Source organism: Haematobia irritans, chromosome 5, assembly GCF_050003625.1.
Source record: "Haematobia irritans isolate KBUSLIRL chromosome 5, ASM5000362v1, whole genome shotgun sequence".
NCBI lineage: Eukaryota > Metazoa > Arthropoda > Insecta > Diptera > Muscidae > Haematobia > Haematobia irritans.
This window is the reverse complement of record NC_134401.1, coordinates 50,814,823-50,827,328: the sequence shown is the minus strand read 5'-3', so window position 1 is coordinate 50,827,328 and position 12,506 is coordinate 50,814,823. Positions and strand designations below refer to the sequence as shown.

The 12,506-nt window shown below is 35.9% G+C and overlaps 1 protein-coding gene across 1 annotated transcript; it reads right to left on the bottom strand.

The window, feature by feature from the left end:
- Window positions 1-2,337: 2,337 nt before the first annotated feature.
- qkr54B (quaking related 54B) lies at window positions 2,338-6,601 on the bottom strand. Its single transcript, XM_075308911.1, has 7 exons — window positions 6,465-6,601; window positions 6,028-6,266; window positions 5,854-5,947; window positions 5,746-5,776; window positions 2,942-3,525; window positions 2,612-2,868; window positions 2,338-2,543 (listed from the first exon to the last, which is right to left on the bottom strand). The coding sequence occupies exons 2-7, from the start codon at window positions 6,212-6,214 to the stop codon at window positions 2,473-2,475; spliced, it is 1,224 nt and encodes a 407-aa protein (XP_075165026.1). The 5' UTR covers window positions 6,215-6,266; window positions 6,465-6,601; the 3' UTR covers window positions 2,338-2,472.
- Window positions 6,602-12,506: the final 5,905 nt, after the last annotated feature.

Genomic DNA, 12,506 nt, shown 5'->3' with positions numbered 1-12,506 from the left:
TTGAATGTCGGTTTTCCTCGGTTTAAAAAACTGGACTATTTTCCAAAACCAGTGCACGGTGTTTTTTATACAAATAACTGGCAAAACGGGTTCAATCGGTTTTTATAAGAACACATAGTTTTGAAAGAAAAATCTTATCTTACTACAATCTAATCTTACTAATCAACATAAAAAAGAATAATTCGATAATTTATGAAAAGATGGACATACTTTTTTAATGCATGTGTATTTTGCACCAATTTGGAAGGGTTTTCATTGTAGTTTAATAAAATACGTAGATTTGCCTACATTTGGTATCTAAAATAGAAAAACCAAAAAAAAAAAACACCGGTTCTACCGGTCCACCGAAAATGGGATTTTAATCATACCCGACAATAGGTGCAAGATAAATCGGCCTACCGGTTTTCATCCATCGGTTTTGATCACTAGATATATCTTTTGTGAAAGGTCCGATCTCATGTCGATAATACAGTACATATGTGCTTTACAAAGGGTGAAAATGCAAATAATCGCTAACAACACTTCACGGAATTTTCAGTAGCAAAAATAGCTATGCATTTCTTATAGGTAGTCAAATTTTCGTTAGAATTGCATACCGAATTTAATCCCGGTTACCTAACGAAATTTCGACATTCCCATTGGTATTTTTGCTACCGAAAAGTCAGGGAGGAGTTGTTACCGATTGTTTACATTTTGCTTCAAAACGAAACCCATGGACAAACTGTATTATCGGCATGCAATAGGAATTTTCGCAAGGGCTGAAAATAAATTCAAATCGAATTTTGGCGTTATAATAAAATCGACATCATATACTATTAACATTTTACTACACACTTGGTAGGCACAGCTGTATATAGCCCACCACATGGGGAAGATATGTTTCGGGACGTGGTCCAGTTTGAAAACAGCGACTTGAAACAAATTAGAGAATTCAATAAATACACCGCACTGGAATAAAAGGAGGGTGTGATGGAAATAAGTCACAGCAATCAATCAGCTTTATACTGACGTCAGCCTACGGCGCAAAAAGTTTGCCCAAATTGGAATAGAATTAATTTGATTACTAAAATATCCATCTTTTGTGTTTTTTTTAATATCCTGAAAGCAAGTTATAGTTTAGTTGAAACCAAACAAAAGTACTCTAAGAATAAGTCCTGTATTTTTTTCTTAAAAATCCGATTTTTTCATAAATTCAGAAATAAAAGCCAACAATATTTTTTATAAATGTCTTAAGTAGCATTAAAGAATATTGAAAGGAATCAATATACTATTTGGCCCTTGAAATCCTTTTGAAACATTTTTGATAAAAAAGAGTTGTTGTTGGCTGGACCAACACTTACAAAAAATTGTAGCTGCTAGCGACTCGTGATTTTTCAGAATTGATTCTAATAGTGCAAAGTACATTTCTGTTTTCCCTACATTAAAACTGATTATTGAATTTTTATAGAATTTTAAATCATGTAATAATTGGCTTTCTACTCCATTTAGAAGAATATGAATGGTCGAGTTAGATCTTTAAAATGGAAAAACCCAATACCGTTACAGTAAAATTGGATATGTAAAACAAACGAAAAATCATTTTTCCAAAAGTAAAATGTAACCATTCCACTAGCACACATTTCGAAGTTTTCTTAAAGCTTACAAAAAGTTGAATTCGATAAAAAATTCATTTAGTAGACTCTGGGATTTCCAAAAACAAAAAATCAAATATCATGCAGTAAAATTAAAAATAATATTAAAGAAATATTAGTATGAAGCAAAAAAAAGCGTCACCTTTCGTCCGTCTCTAACCCACATATAATTTCGTGAAACATAATTGTTTTTATGCATTTATAGAAATAGTGTAGAAATAATGTTTGTTTTTTAATACCTTACGAACAATAGATTGTTTGTTGCCATATGTTGATTTGATGTATCAGACATTGATATAGTGTTTTGAATTGGTGGTAATAATGTTGCTGTTGTTGTTGTTTTTTGATTATCATTGTTATAATTGGGAATAGTTGTTGTGTCTGCAAGAGACGGTGGGAAATTTTGTGTTGTTGGTATTGTCATATGTGTGAGAGGAATTGGGCCATTATAGGAATGATTCATATTGTGATTGTTTTTAGTTATGCCTATTCCTATATTTGATTGTTGTTGTTGATACGTGCTAGTGGCCAGTTGTTGTGAAGACGAGGATGTTGTTGTGGATTGAAATAGGTGATTATTATTTAGTTCATTTTTTAGGCCAACGACGCCAACGCTACTGCCGACACCGACGCCGTTTCCTCCTCCAGCTCCTGCTAATATGGGGGGATCGTGTATATCAGACAAATGATGAGGTAAGATTCCTGGTTTCAAAGTGGTGGTTGTAGAAGAGGAAATCGTGGGACAACGTGTATTCGAAATAACATTGTTATTGGGCTGTTGTTGTTGTTGCTTTTGTTGTGTTGCTGTTGTATTATTTGTTGTTGATGTTACAAATAAATTTCACCTGTTAACATGACTTCGGTTTTGTGTTTGATTCGGATTAAGACCACCATTCGGTTGGATACCAGCAGCTATTACAAATTACAAGAAACAATCAAAAACACTGATCACATGGTTTAAAGAAACTCAAAATAATCACCGGCATAGGATGTTGCAGCATTCTGGTAATAATCGCCACCACCCACTCCACCATCTCCACCGCGTCTACTATAATCATTGGCTTCATAGTCGTTAGTATCATAGGGTCCTCGTACTGAATTCAAGTGATTTATCCCAATGCCAGATGTCTGCGACACATGTGAATTATGTGCAGCCGATTGTCCTGCCCCTTGTGGATATGAATATCCATAGCCTTGTTGTAGATGCTCAAACGATTGACTATCATCGTAGCCGCGACTAAAAAAGAACCCAAAATAGATTAAAGGCAAATGAAACAAACAAATGAGCTGAATTTTAAATGTACCCATACCCATAAGTTTCCTCCATAGCGGAACGAGCTTTTTCCAATATTGACATTACCCGTTGTTTGGGTGCAGCATTGTTTTTATTATATGTTGTACCTTGATTTGTTCCTTGACTTGTGGTTTTGGAATATGGTATCATATTCTTCGATGCATTCGATGTAACAACGCTACCACTTCCAGTTATAATACCCGAACCACTACCACCACCACTCGACGAGCCATGTGGTATTATTTTCTTATAGCCTGTAGCTTTGTGGTCCTCAGATATATGAGTACTATCCATAAGTTCACGTAATTGTTCTTGCCTAATAACATCATTACTATCCGGTATTAGATATTTACGAAGTTCAGCCATTGCATAAGCTATACGTGCATATGCCTCAGCTGGTGGTGCTACTGTGGAAATTTCCACATGTAAATCGCTGTTAAGGTGTGAGTATTTGGGGTCCTTCGATTTACGTAGCTCCTCTTCTTTAACACGATCTCTCATAGAATTACGTCCCAGCACTGTCATCTTACACATTGTTTCTTCTTGAAGGCGACGCAATGAGTTACCTTTTGGTCCTAGCAATTTTCCAACAAAGTTGAACTGGAAAAAAGGAAAAAACAGTAATAAGTGGGGAAACTAGTACCAAATATGAAGGAATTTGTCCACAATCCCCCATAGCCCCCTATATAGATCAAAACAAACCAGACATTGCCCCATAATTTTGTAATGGGCAGGGAAGAGACAGCTGTTCAGACACTACTCCACGAAGTTTTTAACATATAACAAGGACGGGAGCCATCGTTGGTTAATTCTTTCCATGCACGCCGGCCAAAATCTAAAAGGGTTTTCAGCATTTTCCTTTCAGACACTGCTACAAAAAGGACTTCCCTTGTTTTTGAGCTAAACATACACAGAAAAATTGTTTCCTGATTCAAACACGTCTTCATCACAAAATGATAACATCAATCACAATTTTAATTGGGCATTAAATCAATTATTTTTTTTTTGATTCAAATAAAAATTTTATTTATGTTGATTGCAAAACTCACATAAGTTTTTACTTGAACACTTTTTTTAATTAAATAGGGATTTTAGTTTGATTAAAGAATCAATTGTTTCAAATTAATTTTTAATTAAAATTAAAAAATATTCCATCATTTTTAACCGACTTAGGGCCATTTTGATGTAGCTCCGTTAGGCTTTAACTGCCAGTTAACAGAAAGTAAATTGCCAATATTTTCTCTCCGATTAACTTTAACTGAAAAATTGTCGTCAGTTAAGTTCCTAACTGGCTTATGGAATATAAAGGCAAGATGACAGCTTCGTCTATAATACGGTTTAAAAGTTGGTTAGTTAACGGAACCCTAACGGAGCTTTATGAAAATGGGGGTTAGTCTTCTGAGATTGATTAATTGATACAATTAACTTTTTAATAAAAAAATTAAACATTTTCAATCATTGATTAAAAATCACTTGTATCAATTTTTTAATTGAAAAGGATTTCAGTTTGAATCAAATATTTTTGGTGACCAAATCTTGGACTCCTATATTAAGGTGGGTATTAAGTTCGAGTTTAGCCGCTAAAATCGCCATTTATTCACGATTACTTTTCTTCAGTTTAAGGAATACAAACTTTGTGAAAATTTGCTTTGGGCTATTCCCCATCAAGTTATAATAAAATTCGCAACAAATATGTATAATTTTATGCTTTTTTTACTGATTCAGTTTTCACTTAAACGATTTTAGCGGCTAAACTCGAACTTATTAATACCCACCTTTAAGGTGGGTATTAAGATCGAGTTTAGCCGCTAAAAACGTCATTTTTTCACGATTACTTTTCTTTAATAATCCATTTTAAGGAATACAAACTTTGTGAAAATTTGCTTTGGGCTTTTCCCCATCAAGTTATAATAAAATTTGCAATAAATATGTATAATTTCATGCATTTTTCTTACTGATTTAATTTTCACTTTAGCGATTTTAGTGGCTAAACTCGAACTTAATACCCACCTTTAGGCTAAATCTCAATTTCATTTATTGAGTCATTCGCACCATCAATTGTGATTAGATTTATTAAATAGTTTTATGGTCAGTTTCTCTATATCGAACAAACTTTCGGCTCTTAAAAACAGCTGCATTTTGAAACAAAAACCTTCTGTGTTTTGCAGTCTGTCGAACATGGTAAATTTTTTAAGCAGCTCTTTATTTCATGAGTATGAAGAACAATGCGATTCTTCTTTTGTATACTCGTGCATAAATGACTGAATTCAATTAGGTCGTATTTATCAGATTTACCGAAAATTGAGATTAGATTTACTAACTAATTATTGATTTCGCTCAGTTCTTTACATGAACTTCATGGATCTCCAGATTAACATTTTAAGGAAAAGTTAGGAAAGTGGTTCCATTAGTACCTTACAGGGATTGTGATGATAACGAAAAGACAACATCTACATTTTTTTATTAATTTGGAAATGTCTACTTTAAATTTTTTCAAAATTTTAATTTTAATTTAATATTAATTTGATATTAAAAAGCCGGTTTTTTACGTTGCCGCTTAGACTTTTTGATCATCACACTCCCTTTTCAAATCAAATTAGACGTTATTGTTAAAGTTCGATTAGTCGATTCTGTTAAAAAGTCGATTATTTGATATTTGCCAACTTTAAAAAAGTTTATCAACCAATTTCACTCGTTTTCAAAAAAAAAAAATTCGATTAGTCGGCTTTGAAGGTTATAAAAAACCGATTACAAACTTTTTTCGACAAAAAGCCTATTCAAACGGATCTGCAAATTATAAAATGTTAGTATTTGACATACCTTCGGATGTTCCCGTATGGGCACTAAAACCCTAAAACACAGAAGAAACAAAAAAAATACATTCATTTAAAATTAGTCAGTCCAAGTGGAATAAAATAATGACAATACCTTTGTGACACTCTCAATGGTTTTTCTCTGTATATATCAGCATACTTTTGCTCTTTGGATGGTAAGCGTCCTGTGGTCTGCACCTTCTCGATTTCTACAAAAAAATATATATCAGCATTCAATTATCCAATGCTCAAATTAGTGTGGGTGGATATTCCGCATTTTGATATTCACCTGCATCCAATAGTTTTTCCGCAATGGGAAACTTTCGGTCCATTCGAGATTTCTCATTTAAGCATTCCCTTACAAAACATTCCCTCTCGTTGGCTTTCTCATTAAGATAGTTGGTGTCAGGATGTTGATGTGGGTCTCCCCCACCATTATCGGCATAATCGCCATTTCCCTCATAGGTAGTGGCCATGTTTATTGCTTTCTTTGCTTCCCAAAGCGCCTTCTTATTTTGGCAAATCAATCTACACAATTAAATATTCATGAGAGAAAAAAGGAACACTCAAGAAAAATAACTACAACTGCAAAATGTCCCACAAACAAAACACATCCACCCTCATATAAGCAAACGTCGGTACTTTCTTTTCTTCTTTGAGGTATCAGTTGTAGTATTTTTTTTTTTTTTTTACAAAAACAAGAGCTGTTTTGATTTGTATACACACCACTTTTCTTTTAAATAACAAATCTATTGCAATAGTATTAATTTCTTATTTGCAACTGTTGTCTAATTGTAATTGTTTAAAATTGGTTGTTGGTATTGGATGTTTGGTATTGAATCCGTCCTTCCTTCCCAAAAAAAAAAAAACTATTATATCGATATTTGGTACATTTTATCGGAATGTTTGAACCGGTTGAATATTTCATAGCCCTAACGTCAAGCCTATACAATTCATGAATTTATTATCCGATTATTTTTGAATCCTTCACATACAATGGGTAGAAAACCAAATTATTTTCGTCGGAGTCACGATTACTTTTCTCTAATAATTTATTTTCGCGATTACTTTTCTTGAAATGTTGCTATAAACGACCTTCTGGTTTCCCTAGAAAAAGAAAGGATACAAGTGGTGGCATACGCAGATGATGTGGCGCTAGCAGTCAGGGGAAAATTCCCATCAACTGTTAGAGATATTATAGAGAGAGCCCTCCGGATGACTGAGAAATGGGCGAAAGATAATGGTCTTGGGGTAAATCCTGCAAAGACAGAACTAGTCATGTACTGCAAAGACCGCAAAACTCCCACGGTTAGACCCATTTTCTTAGGGGGTATTGAAATTCCCTTGGGAGTGTGCAAAATACCTTGGCGTTATTTTGGACAGGAAGCTGAACTTTAAGCTTAATATTGAAGAAAGGGCGAGGAAAGCAACGGTAGCTTTATACTCGTGCAAAAAGGCAATAGGGAAAAAGTGGGGACTAAAACCAAAAATTGTACATTGGCTATACACGGCACTTCACCAGCCGACAAGTTTAGACAAAGTTCAGCGTATGGCGTGCTTGTGTATCTCAGGTGCATTTAGCAAGACAGGAACAAACCCCCTTAATGTCATACTGCATCTATTGCCTTTAGACATTTTGGCCAAACAGTCAGCTGCAACAACGGCTGTGCGGTTGCGCGAGCTATCGCTGTCGGAAAAAAGTTACGGTCACAGTTCGGTCCTCAAAATAATGCCAGATGTACCTAACGTAGTTGATTACACTTTGGCGAGTCCACTTTTCGACAAAAAGTTTGAGAATCTAATCCCCAACAGTGAGGCGTGGTGCACACAGACCCCGGGGAATAAAGAATATATAGATTTCTACACTGATGGCTCCAAATTGGATGGACAATTGGGTTTCGGAGTATATTCTAATGATCTGGAACTTCGAATAGCGAAAATATTACCTAATCACTGTAGTGTTTTGAAGAAGTAATGCTCCAAGAAATAATGCTCCAAGCGGAGAAGTAATGCTCCAAGCAATATTGGCATTAATATATACTTAGACAGTCAACCTGCAATAAAATCCTTGGACTCTGTGTTCCTCAACTCGAAAACGGCCATCGACTGCCGCAAATCTCTCAATGGGATGGCTGAGCAGCACAATATTCACCTAATATGGGTGCCTGGCCATAGAAACATACCGGGGAACTGCGAAGCAGATGATATTCCAGGGGAACTAGAATCTGTTGGTATGCCTCTGGCTACCTGCAAGCTCTTACTTCGTGAGAAGGCTGTCATGATGGCAAATGTTCGATGGGAGAATTGTAAGGGTTGTAACGACACCAAGCAAATATGGCCCCATTTAAACTTAAACCGCACACTAGATATGCTAGTGTTCTCGAGACGCCAGATATCACTTCTGATATCTGCTATAACGGGTCGCTGCCTGATAAGCGATTTTGCAAAAACTATTGGTGCGAAGTATAATGACTATTGTATGAGCTGTCATGATGCGGAGGAAAAGGAATCAATAAAACACCTCTTGTGTGAGTGTCCTGCATTTTGTGTAAGGCGTAAGCAAATTTTAGGGGCATATAGCTTCAGATTACTGGCGGACCTGGAAAACGTTAACTTAAGCAGTCTGCTAATGTTTTTGGAACAATCTGGTTGGCTCAACAAAGAAAAATAATCAAGAAGGTTCAGCGGTTAAAACTAGAAGTGCCCATATGTAATAGGTACTTTTAGTTAATGTGGTATCACAATGGACTGAATAGTCTAAGTGAGCCTGAATCTTAATCGGGTTGCCACTTTAACCTAACCTAATGTTTTTGGAACAATCTGGTTGGTTCAACAGAAGAAAATAATCGAGAAGGTTCAACGGTTTAAAACTAAAAGTGCCCATATGTAATAGGTACTTTTAGTTAATGTGGTATCACAATGGACTGAATAGTATAAGTGAGCCTGAATCTTAATCGGGCTGCCACTTTAACCTAACCTAACCTTCTTGAAATAATCAAAATTATAAATGAAAACAAACATAATCCCATAAAATCATGCCGAAATCTATAGAAAGAAGAAATTGCGCATCAATTGAGTTAATTTATCTGATATATATTGAACTGTTTTTATAAAGTAACCGCGAAAATTTCAACTCGAAAAGCGAACATAGTACTTACCTTAATCCATTACAAAGAATATAAACGTGGGAAGAGTTGCTTTGAGGTATTCCCCATCAAGTTTTAGTAAAATTTGCATCAAAGAGGTAACATTTTATACTATTCTTACTGATTTAATTTCGGGTTTAGCGTTTAAACTCGAACTTAATACCAATTTTTGCAATTGGCTGGGGAGCTTGATAGCTGAGCCCATAAAAATTGTCATAATCGTTTATACTGCATATTTGTAATTATTTTAACAATACACTAACAGCTAATTGGAGCTACGATGGTGCAATGGTTAGCATGCCCGCCTTGAAGCCACCTCATCAAACCCTGTTTTGACCAAACACCAAAAAGTTTTTCAGCTGTGGTTTATTCCACCTCAGTAATGCTGGTGACATTTCTGAGTGTTTCAAAGCTCCTCTAAGTGGTTTCACACCACCGTGCTATCGCAATGGACTGAATAGTCTAAGTAAGCCTAAAATATCGGGCTGCCACTATACCTAACCTAGCATAACCTAACAGCAAAATTTTCGTATGCGAAACGAATGCTTTCGTTCGGCTGAAATGGCGAAAACAGCTGATTTTTCTAGTCCGAGTCGAACGAAAGTATTGGGATTATACTATCATGTAATCTACATATCCTATTATATCCCTATTTGTATATATTTATGTATTATGACATTTATTGTATTCCTTATGTTATTGACATTTAGTAATAAAGAGTTCTACTTCCGCTGTAAGCGTGCGCTCTACTATAGGTTATGTTCCCAGCTTAGAAATAAAATTATAATTCATCCTAAATTATCAATCTAATCTCGACATGTCGAAGCCGGAAAGTAATACAGGAGGATTGTCTATCGAAAGACTTTTTGGGAGAGAAAATTATCCCACCTGGAAAATTGCTGCGCAGGCTTATTTGGATTTAGATAATCTTTGGACTACCACGATCGATTATGAAGTCGATGAACAGGGAAATCCAAAAAAAGATGTGAATCCAGATCAAGACAGGAGAGCGAAAAGTAAGCTGACGTTGATAATCGACCCGGTATGTTATGTTCACATACAAAATGTAAAAACAGCAAAAGACCTTTGGAACCAGCTAGCAAAAGCATACGAAGATTCTGGACTGACTCGACGCGTAGCATTATTGCGAAAGCTGATCACAACGTCTCTTGCAAGCTGTGGATCGATGGAAGTATATGTAAAAGAAATTGTTACGACTGCACAATCTTTGAACGGTATTGGTTTCACGATAAGTGAAGAATGGGTTGGCTCATTGTTACTTGCTGGACTACCCGATGAATACCGACCAATGATTATGGCTTTGGAAAACTCAGGAATTAGCATCACTGGAGATAGCATAAAGGTAAAACTTCTGCAAGAAATACCAAGTGCATGCGAAACATCTGCATTTAAAGCTTCACAAAGAAAGTTCCAACAAGTAAACAACAAAAAAGGCCCGAAATGTCGGAAATGCCAGAAATATGGTCATATAGCAAAATATTGTCACACGAAAGTCCCAACATCTGACAGCAGTGATAGAAAATATGATGCGTACTCAGCTGTTGCTCTTTCGACGCTAAACACAACCAACAACAACGATTGGTACTTTGACTCTGGTGCTACATCACATATGACGTTCAATTCGGATTTGTTGACAAACATTAATTCAAAAACTGGAACAGTTTCAACAGCAAATAAAGGGATAATGCAAATAAAAGCGTCTGGTACATCAACAATACGTCCTGATTGTCATGACACAGACATAGAAATAAATAATGTATTGCACATTCCTGATTTGTCAACTAATTTACTCTCGGTAAGTCAAATTGTGAAGAGAGGTCATTGTGTTATATTTAGCAAAAACGGTGTTGAGGTGTTGAACCCGGAAAACAAAGTAATTTCTACAGGAAAACATATAAACGGTCTGTTTAAATTGGAGTGTAAAACCACTAATAAAGCATTTGCATGTGGGGCAACTGCAAGTTACAATTTATGGCACATCTTAACCTCAAAAGTTTACAAAAACTAAAAAATGGTTTAGCAACTGGCATAGAATTTTCGAATGACAACGCGAATGATTGTAAAATTTGTCCAATGGGTAAGCAAATTAGATTGCCATTCAACAAAAATGCACATAGAGCTTCGGAGATACTCGAGGTGGTACATTGTGACGTTTGCGGCCCAATGGAAGAACATTCTCTTGGAGGAAGTCGATATTTTTTAACATTTATCGACGACAAAACACGAAAAATTTTTATTTATTTTCTTCCAACGAAAAGTGAAAGTGAAGTTGCTGCCAAATTTAAAGAATTTTTGTGTTTTGCGGAGAGGCAAAGTGGTAAACAACTAAAAACCATACGCACCGATAATGGAACGGAGTTTGTAAACAAAACCTTTCGGCGCATAGTAAAAGAGAATGGGATAAATCACCAAACAACAAATGTACATACACCTGAGCAAAATGGAGTTGCCGAACGCAACAACAGATCAATTGTTGAAAAAGCGAGATGTATGTTAGCAGATGCAAATTTGCCAAAAATATTTTGGGCAGAAGCTGCAGCATATTCGGTTTATTTACTTAACCGGTCACCATCGAAAGGCACTGGCATCACTCCTGAAGAGGCGTGGAATGGCAGGAAACCTGATCTGTCACATATAAAAGTTTTTGGAACAAATGCTATGGTCCACATACCCAATGCAAATCGTAAAAAGTGGGATGTAAAAGCAAAAGAATGTGTTTTAGTAGGCTTCGATGAGCACACAAAAGGTTACCGTTTTTATGATCCGGATAAAAACATGGTGTTCAAAAGCCGTAATGTATCATTCATTGATGAAAACATATCTACAGATACTCCTGCGAAGTTTGCGATCAAGACAAAACATAGCAAAGTCGGTCTAGATTTAAGAGAAAATGCACTAGAAGAACAAAGTCAAACTGAAAATATAAACAGAAATGAAGTGGCAGAATAACAACAAACTGAAATTACCCCAACTGATTCAACGGACGACGTAAACAAAACAAATCAACAAGTTTCTCAGCAGCAGCATACTGCAACACAGTCATTAAGACGGAGTGGAAGAAACCGAAAGAAACCCGTTAGATTATATGAATACGTCACTGGCAATGAAAGTACATCATCAGATGAGTATGAAACAGCTGTTTTGCGAAATGATGAACAACAAAATATTTTACGAAATGATGAACAAGGAGATGGTAACTCAACATGTAGTTCTGAAGTCAACTTTATTGGATTTTCTGGATTGGCGGCGCCTCCATTGCAACCAAATAGCCGAAAATTGTTTCCCCAACAAAAGGTTAAGCACGGCGATGAGGGGCGCATATTTAAAGGCAAGTATTTTGAAATTAATTTTAAAAATAAACAAAATACTGCATCACAATTGTTTCAGACATACATGGATGATCCGGCGACGCTAGAAGAAGCATTGGCATGGCCAGATGCGAATCACTGGAAGCTGGCAATGGAAGAGGAATATCAATCTCTGATGCAAAACAATACTTGGTCAATGTCAGAATTGCCACCAAACCGCAAGGCAATCAAATGTAAATGGATTTTTCGAACCAAACGTGACGTCACTGGTAGCATTGATCGTTATAATGCGC

Bases quoted from the DNA above. Each gene is read 5' to 3' on its own strand.
- qkr54B (XM_075308911.1), bottom strand. From the start codon at position 6,214: ATGGCCACTACCTATGAGGGAAATGGCGATTATGCCGATAATGGTGGG. The intron at 5,948-6,027 runs GTGAATATCAAA...ATTTTTTTGTAG, and splicing joins GGAAAAACTATTGGATGCAG to AAATCGAGAAGGTGCAGACC. The intron at 2,544-2,611 runs GTGATTATTTTG...AATTTGTAATAG, and splicing joins TGCTGCAACATCCTATGCCG to CTGCTGGTATCCAACCGAAT.